Source organism: Callithrix jacchus, chromosome X, assembly GCF_049354715.1.
Source record: "Callithrix jacchus isolate 240 chromosome X, calJac240_pri, whole genome shotgun sequence".
NCBI lineage: Eukaryota > Metazoa > Chordata > Mammalia > Primates > Cebidae > Callithrix > Callithrix jacchus.
This window is the reverse complement of record NC_133524.1, coordinates 55,244,315-55,261,812: the sequence shown is the minus strand read 5'-3', so window position 1 is coordinate 55,261,812 and position 17,498 is coordinate 55,244,315. Positions and strand designations below refer to the sequence as shown.

The following is a 17,498-nucleotide window of genomic DNA, read 5'->3' as shown; positions in this document are numbered from 1 at the left end:
AAAAGCCTTCATTTTGTATTCTTCCCCAAAATTCATACCAGCACTATCCCTGCTCTTAGATTCTTGGCATGTGATCTAGAACTAGGTCATTTACCACATTTTGTTGTTCCCTATTTCATCAAGTTACTGGAGCTCAAGAACAGAAGAGACCTTAAAGGTAATTTTCTGCTACCCTCCATCAGATACTTGAAATCTTATCTAAATGTGTATCTGGATTTTTTATACCTGCAATGAAATGGGGCCCGTTGCTTTCAACAAATACTGTCCAGTCAAGCTGGAATCTGCCTCCCTATAGTTTTTATTAATCGGTCATTTTTTTAACCTTTTAGGACATATGGCAGGTCCAATTTCTATCTTCCCTCTTCATCCCCCCGTCTATCTATCTACTGATTCAACAGAAATTGAATATATACCTGGGCTTGGCATTAGAGACATAGATATGGAGAATCCTTCCCTTGAGCACATAGTCTAATAGTCTAGTGAGGAAGACTGGCAAGTATATATACAGAACTCTGAGCTGATGTGATATGAAGGAACAGAGGAAGCTTTGGGAACACAGTGCTGAGGGCCGAACTTTGCATGGGGACAGAAATCAGGGAAGCCTTCCTAAGGGAGGCAAAATTAAAATGAATGGCACCTTGAAGAACACATCGGAATTTGGTGGGTGAAGAATGGAAAATCAGGATATAAGCATATACTAAGTATGGCATCTCCAGAGAACTATAAGTAACTTAAATTGGCTAAAACCAAACGTGTAGAGGAATAGGGGAGCCATGGGAGATAAGGATGAAGAAATAATATGGGGCCCAATCGTGACAAGCCGTGAGCCACCTGCTAAAATAATTCACACTTTTTTCTAAAAGGTATGATGAAATGTGGAAGGGTTTTAAGCAGGAGAATACTTTGGCCAGATGTTCATATTAGAAATATCCTTCTGGCTGCCAATATGGTGAATACATTAGAAGTAAAAAGAATATAGACAAAGTAATTGAGCACAAAGCTATAGTGAGCACAAACGAGAGAGAATGGATATTTAGAGGAAATTATAGAGTAGAGAGGATTTGGTACCTACTAAGAAGTGAGGGATGACAGAAAGACAGATATCTAGGATGACTCCCAGGTTCCATTTAGGATCAGATGACTGGGTGGATAAAAGTGCCAGTACCTAAGATGAGGACTGTGGAGAAGACAGCGGGTATTGGTGGATTAGGAGAGGCCAGTCTTCAGAAATCCGAAGACAGCACGTCATAATCTTCTGGTAAACACTTGATACATGTAAGCCATAATCACCCCTGGCCAAGAGCTCTAGTTCCTCTTCTTCAGCCATTTCTCACGTCACAATTTCTGGTCCTCTTATAAATGTTCTTCTTTTATAAGCATCGTGTGCTCTGGCACTAAGTATAGCGTAACAGGCCTAGTTCGACCACACAGAGATTAGGAATGAGGAGTCACACAATCCAGCTTCTTTTCAATTGGTTGATTTTTGTAAACTTGGGCAAGATGCATTCTCCAGGTCTCGATTTCCTCATCTTTATAATGAGGGATCTTGTACTCAATAGTCTCTGAGGGACCTTCCAAAGAAAACCATCAGACACTCTGTCTCCCAGTGTCTCCCTTGATACCTCTATTCTCCCTGCTCCCAGCAAGTGAAACTTGGCAGCCCTGATTATGTAGACTGTGACCGGGAAAAGGTTCTGGAAGACTTTCTAAAGAGAATTGAGTGCTATGAGGTCAACTACCAACCCTTGGATGAGGAACTGGACAGGTAAGAGCCAGCACCCCAAAGTCAAGGTCTAGATCTTTAGCCCAGTTTTGATATCCTGTAGGATCTGGGGAAAATATCCTTCCTTTCTGGGCCTCAACTTCTCTAGCTGTAACATCAAGAAATTGAACTTGATGATCTTTCTTTTTTTTTTTTTGAGACAGAGTCTTGCTCTGTCACCAGGCACCAGGCTGGAGTGCAGTGGCACGATCTCCGCTCACTGCAACCTCCGCCTCCTGGGTCCAAGCAATTCTCCTGCCTCAGCCTTCCCAAGTAGCTGGGACTACAGATGCACACCACCACGCCCAGCTAATTTTTTATATTTTAGTAGAGACAGGGTTGGATCCTTTCAGCTCTGATTCCTTGATCTGTAAGGTGTTCCTAAGATGATGAAAATAGTGCTTTCCTGAGCAATATGAACAGTTCAGGACCCTGGGAACAAATGCCCCCCTTCTGTGGATATTGTGATTATTATTACAAAAGTGTTCTTCACACATGAATGACACTTCAGTTTCCAAACATGTTTACCTTCTTTCTTGCATTTAATCCCCTAGAACTCCTGTAAAGGAGGCTGAGATAGGTCTTATGATCATAAAACGTCAAGAAAAAGAAATTGAGTCTGAGCTGAAATTACTTTCCCAAGCTCCTACCACAGTTCAGAAGTAGAGCTAGGATTCTAATTACATGTTCTGTCTCCTAGTCACGTCTCTTTTTCACAACATTCCCATGTCTCATCAGTCAACAAGTATCTGGATCCTTTGGGGTGTGGTATATGTAGGGGGTATAAATAGGTGCAAAAGAGGTGAGTTCTATCCTCGGGTAGCTTCTATAGTGCTTTGACATATGAGAAGACCTATAAAAAACAGGAAATGCTCTGTCATAATATCAACTAAAGATAGGAGAGAGCGGATATGAGTTTTAGATGTAGAATGTTCCCAGAACCCTGCACTCTTTGAAACAGTGTTGCAATGAGAAGAGATGCCAAGTGAGAAGTATAAAGAGGTTTCAAATGGTCATCACCACTCTAAGAAATTTAAAGAGTGGCCTTACCCAAATGAAGTACCAAGAGATGAGCACTGTTATTGCCCCACTCTTTAGATGGAGAAACTGAGATCCAGATCAGGTCAAAGGCTTACCCTGGGCTACACAATGAATGAGTCAGTAGCACAATATATACTCGAACCCATATCCCAATTGGGTAGATCGTTCATTGTTCAGGCACTCTGGTCAAGGGTACACTCACTTCTCTCACCAAGATGTGTGCTGAAGTAGGGCTGTGTGACCCTGAGGAAAGTATGACTTTTTAAAATTATCAAAAAGGCACAACATGGGCTAAGAGCATATGGTGAAAGGAGCCTGAAGGCTGGGATGGGAGGTGTAAGTGAAAGAAAGGCATTGACAAAGCCCCAGCCCTGGGCCTAGACTCCTACAGGTGCTAGGTTGCTTTTCAATGAATCAGTTTGGGCCAGAAGAAGACAGATCTACAAGTTCAGCTTTATGTCATCTTTTTTTTCTTTTTTTTTGAGACAGCGCTCTTGTTACCCAGGCTGGAGTGCAATGGCGCGATCTCGGCTCACCGCAACCTCCGCCTCCTGGGTTCAGGCAATTCTCCTCCCTCAGCCTCCCGAGTAGCTGGGATTACAGGCACGCGCCACCATGCCCAGCTAATTTTTTGTATTTTTAGTAGAGACGGGGTTTCACCATGTTGACCAGGATGGTCTTGATCTCTCGACCTCGGGATCCACCCATCTCGGCCTCCCAAAGTGCTCGGATTACAGGCTTGAGCCACCGCGCCCAGCCTTATTTATTTATGGAGACAGAGTCCTACTCTATCACCAAGGCTAGGGTGCAGTCTCGCAATCTCAGCTCACTGCAACCTCTGCCTCCCAGGTTCAAGCAATTCTCCTGCCTCAGCCTCCTGAGTAGCTGGGACTACAAATGCCTGCCACCACGCATGGCTAATTTTTGTATTTTTAGTAGGGACAGGGTTTCATCATGTTGGCCAGGCGGGTCTTGAACTCCTGACCTCAAATTAACTGCCCACCTTGACCTCCCAAAGTGCTGGGATTACAGGCATGAGCCACCGCACCCAGCTGACTTAAAAGGTTTAAACACTGGATATTTCAAAAACAGCATTGAGGTAGTCAAAGTGGAAAAATATAAAACAAGAACTTGGGAGGACCTCCCCATATTCTATAGTTTATAATTTTTATTTTAAACAAATTTTTTTAATTATTTAAAAATTTTTAATTTCATTTAAAAATTTTTTAAATTACTTTCAAATTTTTAAGTAAAATTAAAAATTCGGATGGGGGTAGGCATTAGCTACTCTACTGTTTTTGGTGTTGAACACCTCTAAATGACTTCACATGATCCTGGTTTCAGAAAAGGCTTCCTAAAGAGATTGAATGTGCTGGCTCTTGAGGTATGAATGCATAGCAGCTCAACTTTGGAAATCAAGCAAAGAGAATAGCACTTTGTAAGTGCCTAGTTAAATCTAAACAAGAGTAGAGAAATACAGAAAATATTCCAAGTGTGATAGCAACGGCATGGAAACAAGAATGAAACAGAGAAGATATGGGTATGGGCATGGGACCATAAAGTAAGGCCACCTGGGGCCAGTGTGAGAAGGCAAAACTAGAGAAGATCAGATTAAGCTGAAGAATTTGGCAGGTCCTAGAGCCTCAAAGGACCTAGTAGTTAGGCAACAAGTTTGCATCAGATATATTCTACCCCTAGGCTCTGGTCCTAGAAGAAATGATTAGAGAGGGGAGCATTCTGGGGTTCTTCTTCCCGAGAAGGTGTGTGCCTCAGTTTCTTCACCTATGAAACAGAGACGATAATCTCTGCTCTGTAGTACTATTATGAAGATTCATGCGCTTAAAAGTTCCCACTCCCTACCAGATGCTCAGAAAATGTTCAACAAATAACAACTGCCCTGTGGAAGCCATTGGACACAGATGGGCATGATGAGGATGGTGCAGCCATAAAGGGGTTCTGTAGGAAGATCTCAGGAGAGGCTTTCTGAAACCAAACCTATCAGCACCCTTACCTGCCTCGGGTTTGTGCAGCTCTTTCCATTCACTTGGTTTTGTTCCCATGCAATCAGGGTTGCTGGTGTCACCCCATTGCCCCAGCTTTCCACTCCTTTTCCCAGGGATCTCTCTGAACTCTGTACAAGCCAACAACTAAAGGATTTAATGCTTGGTACAGCATAGACCTCAGAAGTCTTACTCCATGTTTCTAGTCTTCTGATTATTCACTCTACCCTCCAGCTTCTACACAGAATGGTGGTTGAAGAGTTTGATTATCACTCAGTGTACAGGTATTAGTTCATGACAGAGCAAGGAATTGAGGAGACAGTAAGGAACTTGGGCCAAGGACCACAAGTTCCCCAATGATGTTATGGACCACCTCTGTATCCCCATACCCCACTACTTGGCACACCTTAGAGTGAGTGACACTGTTTATGTAGTGAATGTTGAGCACTGATCATGTGTTTCCAAGTATATGCTCCTGACTGGCCAAAGAGCTCCCAAAGCACAGACACTGGGTCTCCATGCCAAGCACAGTGCCTAGGACAGAGGAGTATGTTTACAGTTTGTTTGTTGACTGCATAGAAAAGAGGAAAATAAGCCAGGCCAACCCCCCCTTCTGAGTGAGGAGAGAGACATACACATTCACAGACACAGACACATATACATACAGATGCAATGTGGTAGCCGTGTGTAGAGTATAAAGGACAATATGTAGCAGAGGCTAAAAACAAAAGAGGGGTGAAGAGCTCAACTCAGGATCAGAAAGGGTAGGGGAGTGAACAAGTCAGGAGCTGCCAGTAAGATATTGGAGCTAGCCAGGAATGCAAAGGATTGCTGCTTCTCTGACTATGTCAGGGGGTGAACCACAGAACAGAGAATCCAGCTGCCTGTAATAGGATGAGTGAAGGTGAAAAGACAGTTTGGCTCAAGCTGAGGCTGAAGAAAGGAGACATGGCAGATGGTAGCATGCAATGAGCTCCTTTGGTTGGCCAGTAACCAAGTCTCTAGAACAGGTACTCGGAACAGGGCAAGGCATGGCATCACAATAGGTGACAGCTGGGTTGTGGAAGAGGCTTGAAAGGGTATGTGGTTTGGGCTTTCTCTTGGGGTCAACTCTACCACCATTAGCCCCTGAGCTGCCCTTGCTCCTGCTTGGGTCTGGCCCAGCCACCTGTCATACATCAAGATCTTCGACGTCGGCACACGCTACATGGTGAACCGAGTGCAGGATCACATCCAGAGCCGCACAGTCTACTACCTCATGAACATCCACGTCACACCTCGTTCCATCTACCTATGCCGGCATGGTGAAAGTGAACTCAACCTCAGAGGCCGCATCGGAGGTGACTCTGGCCTCTCAGTTCGCGGCAAGCAGGTAGGGAGGGCCTCATACACCCAGATGGGTTGGTTGGGCTGTCCTAGGTGGGCTGGAGGTGTCGTAGTGGCCACATTCTGGGTTCTAAGATGGGAGGACCCAGGGATGGGGTAGAAGCAGATTCCATCACTCCTGCTCTTCCACTCCTCAGCCACTCAGTCTTGACCCAGCTGCCGAATGGCTCCCAGTGCCACCTGTTCTGCAGGTCTAAGAGCTTGGCCCTGGCACCCAAGGCCTTCCCAAAACCAGCTGCTCCATTACAGTGACTCCCTTGGCCCTGTCTGACTGGTCCCCTCATCTTTCTCATGAAAGATATGCCTTTGCTGGTATAGCTCCCCCACCTATTCTACCCTCTTCTGTCTCCTCTGTCAGCAGGTGACTGTCAGTAGCACAGAGAGCTGCCCTGAAGGACCCACCCTTGAATCACTCTTCTCCCCAACTCTGCACTCCCCACCTCACCCCAACACAGGTGTCACACTGGCAGCCCCTGTCCCAACCTATAACTGTGTCCTCCTTGCCCTCCCCACTCCCAAGGCCCAGCGCCAGCTCCATGGTGTGGTCCAGGAAGCCCTCCCCATCCTCTCCTCCCTCCCAGGTGGGTTGCCATGCCCTGGGCTCCAGCTCTCCCAGTACTGGCCCATGTGTGGCTCTCTTGGCCCAAGTCTCTCCCCCCAGCCCAGGACAGTGACCTGCACATTCTGGATGCTGGCTGGAATAAAGGGATCGATTTCCACAGCATCTGATCCGCACCTGGGCTTGTTAGCACAGGTATTGTTCCTGCTGGCAGGACTGCTGGGGGTGGGGCAGGTGGGAAATGAAGTGCAAGGAGGACAGTTGTTGTCATGGTTGTCATTTATTGTCGATTGTCAGACACTTATGCACAGTCACGGTACCATCTGCTTCCCATGTGTGGCTCACTTCATCACCACAGCTCCATGGGGTGGGCATTCCTGCCACCGGCTTATGGATGAGCAAGCAGAGAGCAGCTCTGGGGCAGGTGGCCAGGATGAGACAGAGCCAGAACTGAAAGCCGGGTCTACCTGCCTGTCCTCAGCTCCCCCACTGGAGAGGTGGGGGTCCCAAGGCAAGGCGCTACCCAGATGGCCGTGTCCTGGTGGCTCCTTTTCTGTTACCTCCAGACTGGCAGCCTCCCCTGGAGGTAGACTCTGACTTGTAACTCCCCCATGTCCCGCTCCTCAGAGCAGAGTCAGAGGCTGCTGGAGGCGTGACCCAAGCCCATGGCAGCCCCCGCAGCCAGGGGTGTCTCAGTTGGAGCCAGTCCAGCCCTGCCCACCAGCTCGAAGCCCAGATGGACACGTGGCCACCTCCACAGGGCATGCCTCCCAGGCCACAAACCTGTATGTGTGTCCATGCACACAGCCGGCGCCACCTTCATGCTCATTCATCACGGAGCACCAGGCCCAGTTTACAAAGCATGTCCCCATCGAGGTAGCTCTCACTTGCACAGCGCCCACTGCACACCAGGCCTCGGTCTGGGCGCTCCCCAGCCACTTTCTAAAGTGCGGCCCCCGGAGAGCAGGCTGAGTGAGCCAGTGCTCTATGGGTATGAAGCCAGTGATGGACAGGGATGTGTCTGCGGGCAAAAGGGACCATGTAAGGGAGCTGGAGGGGTTTAACCTACAGCTCCTACCTCCCAGTCAAGGGCTCCTTCCACCAGAGCACGCTGACTGCTGACTCATGTCCATAATGAAATGTATGTATGAAATGCCCATTTCCACATATATAAATGTGTGCCTGGACCTATGCACCTGTGCACACATTCCTAACACATGCCATCAGTGGAATTAGCAACACACGTTTACACAGAGGAGCGAATCAGTAGCTCCCTTCATGGTTCCCCTCGGTGCTGCCAGTGTTTCCCTCACAGGACTGGCCGTGTCTTTAGAGCAATAATACCCCAGCACCCAGCACAGGGGCATGACCACTCAATACATGTGTGAATGCCCTTGGAACCTGGGTATCAGGAACCCTGCTTAAGCAATAAATTTTCACAGAGTCAAAGAGAAATGTCTCCCAAATCCCACACCTCCTACTTCCAGTCCATATTCTAGGTACCCCCAACCCTGGAATTCTTTGCCCTTATTGTCTAGAGTCCACTTTCAGTTCCTACATGGGCCTGTTCCAGTGTCTATCCACCTGAGGTCAGGTTATATCACAGGACCAAGGGAATGCTGTTTGTGGAGGATGGGGATCAGGGAGGTGAAAATGTGGACAAAACTCGGTCATGTGACTTGGTTATCCACAAGCACGTACTAAAGGCACATAGAAGTGCAGGATAGAGCCAGAAATGGAGAGATAGACTGTGCATGGAGTGCCTCCATTGGTCCTCTTGTCTCAGGCTCCACAAATTTTAGAGGTGGGTCTGTTTGAATGAATGAATAACCAAGTAGCGGCTTTGGTGAGCAATCATCAGTGAACACACACACACATACACACACACAGACGATCTTTTCTGTTCCCTTGGCCCACCATCACATGGGAAAGAGTATGGCTTTGTATAAATTTGGAACATTTAAACTCTTTGCTCTTGCTTGTTCATCACCACTCAATTTGTGGCAGATCTAAGCTTGTTCTCATGGCCACCATGTTCTCTCTCACCTCTCCTTTTCCCCTTCTCTCCTCCTCTGCATCCCCACACCCTAGTATGCCTATGCACTGGCCAACTTCATTCAGTCTCAGGGCATCAGCTCCCTGAAGGTGTGGACCAGTCACATGAAGAGGACCATCGAGACAGCTGAGGCCCTGGGTGTCCCCTATGAGCAGTGGAAGGCCCTGAATGAGATTGATGCGGTGAGATGCATGGGGTGAAGCTCCTGTGTGGGGGGAGTGGCTTGAGACTGGGATTATCCCCTGAGTTGCCTCTGCTCCAGCCTCTATGGAGGACCTAATTAATTCAACAAACATTTTTGACAACTAGCCATGTGCCAGACCTTATTCTATCTTGGGGATCCAGTGAAGGCCAGAATAGACAAAGTCTCTGCCCTCATCCTAAAGACAGATAGTAAATAGGACATTACATCTCAGTGCGACAAAAGGCTATGAGAGGAGAGGTACAAGGGATTATGGAGGATCAAAAGGTGAGGGTGCTCCTGACTTGACTTGGTGGTGGGGGATTTACAAGGAAAGCTTCCTGCAGAAAGCTAGAGGTGATATAAGAAGGAGGCAAGATGGTCTGGGGAATGGAAATAAATTTAATTCAGGGACAGAAAACAGTTCATATGTGAAGACCCAGAGATAAGAAGAGAGCCTGGCAAGTTCAGGGAACTGAAAGAAAGAATAGCACAGAGGCTGGGACTGCAACAGTGAGATCTGGAGAAAAGGGAAATGAGGCTGGAAAGGAATTCAGGCCACCAGGCTTTACAGTTTATGTTGAAGGATTCAAATGCTGCCCTAACAACAATGGGAAGCCATTGATGGGGTCCACATCAAGGAGGAGTGGTCAATACAATGCACATTTTTTAAAGAAAGCTCCCTCTGGGCATGTGTGGAAACTTGGTGGGAAGAAGGCCAGTATGAACATGTAAACCAGTAAAAAGTTGATTGCATTAGTCTGGCAAGATGTGGGGGCATGTTGGACCAGAGTAGTGGCGTTGGAGATGGAATGAAGAAGGACTTTGGGAATGTTTCAAAGGTGGAATCAGACCAGGTGCAGTGGCTCATGCCTGTAATCCCAACACTTTGGGAGGCCTAGGTGGGAGGATCACTTGAGCCCAGGAGTTGGAGATCAACCTGAGCAACATAGTGAAATCCCATCTCTACAAGCAATTTACAAATTAGCTGGGTGTGGCAGTGCATGCCTGTAACCCCAGCCACTCAGAAGGCTGAAATAGGAGGATCGTTTGAGCCTGGGAGGCTGAGGCTTCAGTGAGCCGTGATCATGCCACTGCACTCCAGCCTGAGCGACAAGCAAGACCCTGTCTCCGAAAACCACATTAAGGTGGAGATAACAGGACTTGATGGTGCACTGGCTGTAAGGGATGAGGAAGAGGGAGAAGTGAAGGACCCAACCCTGGTGGTATAGCAATTGCTCTTCAGGGTTAGGTTCTTCCATGAGCTCTTTGAGAAAGGAGCTGTTTCCTCTCCACTGTTTACCCGCACTGTAGGTACAATGGCACTGGGCAGCAGTGCACAGGTTAAGATTGTTAGGCATCAACATAAAAGCTTTACCACAGGTATAAATAACTTGCGTGTGGGTAGGTTAACTTACTTGCCTGCTAGATATGCCTCTGTAGAAACAGACATGTATGTGTGTGTACATTCATACATATGAGTATATAAATATAGAGGTACAGAGATACACATGGTTAGAAAATGGCTATACAGCATTGTTCTGTATACCACATACATTTGCTATAAAATATATGCAAGCAAATGTGAAATTTCTTTATGATAAGTTTGGTGGCTGCTTATTTCTGGCCCACATGTGGCATAAACATTTATTGAACCCCTCCTTGTTTCAGGTTCTGGAGTGGTGCTGGAGGTAGAGATTGATCTGATTCATTCCTGTCTTCACTGAATGTTCAGGCTAAATAGGGTGGACAGAGGAAGAAACAGAGAAATAGAGAAGAGCATGTGTGATACAGACTCTGATAGGCAAGACTATGGGTGCACGGAAGTTGGGGCAGGATGCCTAACTCAGCCATGATCTACCTAGAAGAAGTGATACCTAGCTGAAGCCCCAGGTCTGAGTAACAGTGAACCAAGTAGAAAGAATCAAGAATGACAATCCAGGCAGAGACACAGAGATCGGAAACTTCACAAACAAAGAGGGTATTTTATGTGTGTGGAAATGCTAAGGTTGTAGTAGTACAAATGGAGAGGGAGGAAAAAAGAAATCAATTTGAGAGAAATTTAGGAGGTAAAATCTCAGGAATTGGCTCTGAGTCATGAATGAGGAAGAAGCAAGAATTTAGAATGATGATAAAGCAGAAATTTAAGTTTCTGGTTTATTTTCCATGATTGCTACTAATATTAATACTTGAGTCTATTGACTGAGTCTTTAAAATGTCCCTTGCACATTCTGTACTAATATCTTTTACTTACATTTTTCCAGTATTCAAAACACTTCTATGAAGTAGTTCTAATTCTCCACATTTTGCAGATAAGGAAAGTAAAATTCAGAGAGGTTAAGCAATTTGGTTCAATAAGGAGTCAATGACCATTTTCACAGGCAACAGTCTTCCAAGTACTCCTCAGAATAGAAAGTTAAAGCCAATCTGGAAGGACCTTGAGTACCCGGCAGGGGACACTGTCTTCCATGGGCAGTGTGGGTTGGAGAAGTTTCACACTGCAGAGATGTTTGTGGGTTGTGGTAGGGGTTTACTTCCTCACCCCTGACGGGGGAATGGTAGATGGGCCCAATAGACAACAATCAGAGGCCACTGGCCCCCTACAGTGAGATTTCATTGGAATCCACATACCCAGAAGGAAACTTTAGAAACCCATCACTTTCCATCACCATCAGCAGTCACCTCACCTCTGGGAGTTTCTCCGTAGACTTGGAATCTCTCATAAGCTCCTGAGGAACTCATTCTCTGAGCACTCCATTCATTTTTTGAGTGAAAAGAGTGTATCTCCCCCAAATCCACTCTGAAACCATTAAGAATTTACTGATTTTTCCTCTCTGAGATGTCTGTTGTTACCTATTTCTTTATCTGCCAGAGTTCCAAAAGCAGAGGACTTCAGACACAGGCACACAGATACTCTCACATATACACCAGAGACATAATGAGAGACATATACATTAACAGACACACATGCTACAGACACACTAAGACCTGCATGGAAATACCACATGGACACATTCTCACATGCTCAATTGTACACACACACATACACTCAAGCACACAACATATGCTGAGACAAATACACAAACACAAGGCATAAGGCCTTAAACATACCACAAGTACATATCATGGGCATGCTGTACACAGACTTGTAAACACAGCCACAAATCCTTATGCCCATAGGTTTATAAAAATACATACTTATATGTATAATGTACACCTACATACCTATCTGTACAATCATAGAAAAACATCATACACTCAGCCTGAAAACATGTCCACATACACTCAGTGTCACATCCACACAGCCACACACCTCCTGCACACACACACACACACTTATAGACAACAGGCACAAACCCAGAGCTGTGTTCTCAGAGACTCAGGTGCTCATGTGCTACTGTTCCACGATCATTGAAGAATTATGGCAAAGGCTCTGTGGAATTTCATCTTGTGAACACTTCTACCCCCAAATACTTTTTCTCAGGGTGTCTGTGAGGAAATGACCTATGAAGAAATCCAGGAACATTACCCTGAAGAATTTGCACTGAGAGACCAAGATAAATATCGCTACCGTTATCCCAAGGGAGAGGTAAGGTTTGGAGGGGTAGCCTAATGCCTAGGACTACTCTCCATTGGCTTCATTGAAACTGCCAGGATTCTTCAGTTGTCTGGCCAGCTTTAGAAACAGAGTAAGCATATCTTGCAGCAGCTACCATCCCACAAGGCACATGATTATCTGGCCCTTGACTGTCTTAGATTCTTGGCTATAAGCAACAGATCCATCCCTTTCTTTTAAAAGCTACATAATTTTCTTGCTTACTTGCTTTCTGCTTCCTGGACCTTGTCTCTTGTATTCCTTCATGAAGACACTTTAAATAGTTCAACATGCTCTGATTTCCTGATATTTTGTTGCCAAGTTGCCTAAAGCTCCAGCCTCTCTGGCAAGTTGACATTGTCCTAAGGGACAATAATTTAATCAACTTCTTTGACACCACATGAACCAGACCATCAGTTCCCTATCCCCATATGAGATGAGTATTCATTGCTTTCAATCAAGCCTCCATTTAGCCAGTTCCACATTTTAGAGCATTTATTAGTTATACTTTATTTCTGATATAAATTCCTGGGAAATGTTATCAGAAAAGAAGAACATCTGGGAAGATAAAACAGTAGATAGTCTGTTCAGTCACACAACACGTTCACAGTTTTTATCTTCATCCTCAGAGATGACATTATAAAATTCATCTTAATTTGCCCTCATTTTCCTTTAGGTACTTAGAGGCTATGTTATTCGAGGTATACAAACTTAAAGCAATTATATCTTCTCAGTGAATTGCATTTTATTATTACATAGTGACCAAACCTCCTTCCTCCATAATCCTTTCTGCCTAAAAATGTATTTTATCTGATATTAATATAGCTATACAAGAATCAGTGACTTCTGGTAACTGCTTATCTAGTTCACTTTTAGCTATTCATTTACTTTCAACTTCTCTGCGTATCTTTGTTTTGTGTCTCTTATAAACAACTTATAGATGGGTTTTGTTGTTTTTAATCCCAACTGAAAATATATGTCTTTTGAATGGTAAGTTTGGTGTAATTTTCTTGTAATTACTAACATTTTTAGTTAGTTACTATTATCTTGTCTTGAGCTCTCTGCTTAATTTTTTCTCTTTTCCTGCCTTCTTTAGAATTCATAAAGTTTTTATATCCATATTTAAGTTATATAATTTGTTTCCATTCATTTAGAGATTACCCTTAACATTTTAAAATTTTTTCATTGTGATTCTTTCAATTTTTAGTGGATATCTCAGTAAGGATGTAAGGCCAAATGTTGAATTTTTAAATCACTCATATTTTCTCACTGCTATTATGCAACCAACTTGAATCCTTAACATTTTAATATTAATTATTAACAAAATCTAAAATCAGTATCTCCACTCTCTACCTAAACGACACAGGAACTTTAAAACTCTGGCCACTATGTCTCCTAATTTACATGTTAATTGTTTGTATTTTAGGTCAAACTTGATCTTAACCCCCAAGTTGTTGTTATTATTGTATGCAGTTAGTGTTTATTTAGACTTAACCACATTCTTACCAATTCCTCTGATCATTCTTGCCCCTTGCATCTCAAATCTTCCCTCTGAGTTCACTTTCCATCTTTCTTTTTTTTTTTCTTTTTTATTGCATTTTAGGTTTTGGGGTACATGTGCAGAACGTGCAAAGTAGTTGCATAGGTACACACATAGCAGTGTGTTTTCCTGCCTTTCTGCCCCTCACCCACATTTGGCATTTCTCCCCAGGCTATCCCTCCCCAGCTCCCCTCCCCACTGTCCTCCCCATTTCCCCCAATAGACCATGATGTGTAGTACTCCCTTCCCTGTGTCCATGTGTTCTGATTTTTCCTTACCCACCTATGAGTGAGAATATGCGGTGTTTCATTTTCTGTTCTTGTGTCAGTTTGCTGAGAATGATGTTCTCCAGTTTCATCCATGTCCTTACAAACGACACGAACTCATCGTATTTGATTGCTGCATAGTATTCCATGGTGTCTATGTGCCACATTTTCCCAGTCCAGTCTATCATCGATGGGCATTTGGGTTGGTTCCAGGTCTTTGCTATTGTAAACAGTGCTGCAGTGAACATTCGTGTGCATGTGTCCTTATAGTAGAACCATTTATAGTCCTTTGGATATATACCCAGTAATGGGATTGCTGGGTCAAATGGAATTTCTATTTCTAAGGCCTTGAGAAATCGCCGCACTGTCTTCCACAATGGTTGAACTAATTTACACTCCCACCAGCAGTGCAAAAGTGTTCCTATTTCTCCACATCCTCTCCAGTATCTGTTGTCTCCAGATTTTTTAATGATCGCCATTCTAACTGGCATGAGATGGTATCTCAGTGTGGTTTTGATTTGCATCTCTCTAATGACCAGTGATGATGAGCATTTTTTCATATGATTGTTGGCCTCATGTATGTCTTCTTTTGTAAAGTGTCTGTTTATATCCTTTGCCCATTTTTGAATGGGCTTGTTTGGTTTTTTCCTTTGTAAATTCTGGATATCAGCCCTTTGTCAGATGGGTACGCTGCAAAAATTTTTTCCCATTCTGTTGGTTGCCGATTCACTCTAGTGACTGTTTCTGTTGACGTGCAGAAGCTGTGGAGTTTCATTAGGTCCCATTTGTTTATTTTGGCTTTTGTTGCCAATGCTTTTGGTGTTTGGGTCATGAAGTCCTTGCCTACTCCTATGTCCTGAATGGTTTTGCCTAGATTTTCTTCTAGGGTTTTTATGCTGCCAGGTCTTATGTTTAAGTCTTTAATCCATCTGGAGTTAATTTTAGTGTAAGGTGTCAGGAAGGGGTCCAGTTTCTGCTTTCTGCACATGGCTAGCCAGTTTTCCCAACACCATTGATTAAACAGGGAATCCTTTCCCCATTCCATGTTTTTGTCAGGTTTATCAAAGATTGTATGGTTGTAGATATGTTGTGTTGCCTCCGATGCCTCTCTTCTGTTCCATTGGTCTATATCTCTGTTTTGGTACCAGTACCATGCTGCTTTGATTACTGTAGCCTTGTAGTATAGTGTGAAGTCCGGTAGTGTGATTCCTCCTGCTGTGTTCTTTTTGCTTAGAATTGACTTGGCTATGCGGGCTCTCTTTTGGTTCCATATGAAATTCATGGTGGTTTTTTCCAGTTCTTTGAAGAAAGTCAATGGTAGCTTGATGGGGATAGCATTGCTTCTGTAAATTACTTTGGGCAATATAGCCATTTTCACGATATTGATTCTTCCTAACCACGAACATGGAATGTTTCTCCATCTGTTTGTGTCCTCTCTTATTTCGTTGAGCAGTGGTTTGTAGTTTTCCTTGAAGAGGTCCCTTACGTTCTTTCTAAGTTGTATTCCTAGGTATTTTATTGTTTTTGTAGCAACTGTGAATGGCAGTTCGTTCTTGATTTGGCTCTCTTTAAGTCTGTTATTGGTGTATCGGAATGCTTGTGATTTTTGCACATTGATTTTATATCCTGAGACTTAATGCTGAAGTTGCTTATCAGTTTCAGGAGTTTTTGGGCTGAGACGATGGGGTCTTCTAGGTATACTATCATGTCGTCTGCAAATAGAGACAATTTGGCTTCCTCCTTTCCTATTTGAATACCCTTTATTTCTTTTTCTTGCCTGATTGCTCTGGCTAGAACTTCCAGTACTATACTGAATTGGAGTGGGGAGAGAGGGCATCCTTGTCTAGTGCCAGATTTCAAAGGGAATGCTTCCAGTTTTTGTCCATTCAGTATGATATTGGCTGTTGGTTTGTTGTAAATAGCTTTTATTACTTTGAGATACATTCCATCTATACCAAGTTTATTGAGGGTTTTTAGCATAAAAGGCTGTTGAATTTTGTCAAATGCCTTCTCTGCATCAGTTGAGATAATCGTGTGGTTTTCGTTTTTGGTTCTGTTTATGTGGTGAATTACGTTTATAGACTTGCGTATGTTGAACCAGCCTTGCATCCCCGGGATGAATCCTACTTGATCGTGATGGATAAGTTTTTTGATGTGCTGTTGCAGTCAGTTTGCCAGTATTTTATTGAAGATTTTTGCATCTCTGTTCATCATGGATATTGGCCTGAAATTTTCTTTTCTTGTTAAGTCTCTCCCGGGTTTTGGGATCAGGATGATGTTGGTCTCATAAAATGATTTGGGAAGGATTCCCTATTTTTAGATTATTTGGAAAATTTTCAGAAGGAATGGTACCAGCTCCTCTTTGTGTGTCTGGTAGAATTCAGCTGTGAACCCATCTGGACCTGGGTTTTTTTTGTGTGGTAGGCTCTTAATTGCTGCCTCGACTTCAGACCTTGTTATTGGTCTGTTCATAGTTTCGGCTTCCTCCTGGTTTAGACTTGGGAGGACACAGATGTCCAGGAATTTATCCATTTCTTCTAGGTTTACTAGTTTATGTGCATAGAGTTGTTTGTAGTATTCTCTGGTGATGGTTTGAATTTCTGCGGAATCTGTGGTGATTTCCCCTTTATTGTTTTTTATTGCATCTATTTGGGTGTTCTCTCTTTTCTTTTTTATCAGCCTGGCTAGTGGTCTGTCTGTTTTGTTGATCTTTTCAAAAAACCAGCTCTTGGATTTATTGATTTTTTGAAGGGTTTTTCGTGTCTCTATCTCCTTCAGTTCTGCTCTGTTCTTAGTTATTTCTTGTCTTCTGCTATGTTTTGAGTTTTTTTGATCTTGCTCCTCTTGCTCTTTCAATTTTGATGTTAGGGTGTCAATTTTGGATCTCTCCACTCTTCTCATGTGGGCACTTATTGCTATATATTTTCCTCTAGAGACTGCTTTAAATGTGTCCCAGAGATTCTGGTATGTTGGGTCTACGTTCTCATTGGTTTCGAAGAACTTCTTTATTTCTGCCTTCATTTCATTGTTTATCCAATCAACATTCAAGAGCCAGTTGTTCAGTTTCCATGAAGCTGTGCAGTTCTGAGTTAGTTTCTGAATTCTGAGTTCT

At 43.9% G+C, this 17,498-nt stretch overlaps 1 protein-coding gene across 29 annotated transcripts in view; it reads left to right on the top strand.

The window, feature by feature from the left end:
• PFKFB1 (6-phosphofructo-2-kinase/fructose-2,6-biphosphatase 1) overlaps positions 1–17,498 on the top strand; it is a 68,105-nt gene that overhangs the window by 36,934 nt on the left and 13,673 nt on the right. For 10 of the 29 annotated variants that reach the window (XM_078364038.1, XM_054251164.2, XM_078364042.1 and 7 more), the window contains 5 exons: positions 1,644–1,765; positions 5,968–6,175; positions 6,548–6,943; positions 8,840–8,986; positions 12,470–12,574. In XM_078364038.1, coding sequence (XP_078220164.1) covers positions 1,644–1,765; positions 5,968–6,175; positions 6,548–6,943; positions 8,840–8,986; positions 12,470–12,574 — 978 coding nt within the window. The remainder of the gene's footprint in view (positions 1–1,643; positions 1,766–5,967; positions 6,176–6,547; positions 6,944–8,839; positions 8,987–12,469; positions 12,575–17,498) is intronic. The other 19 variants (XM_078364039.1, XM_078364036.1, XM_078364035.1 and 16 more) reach the window with 4 other exon arrangements.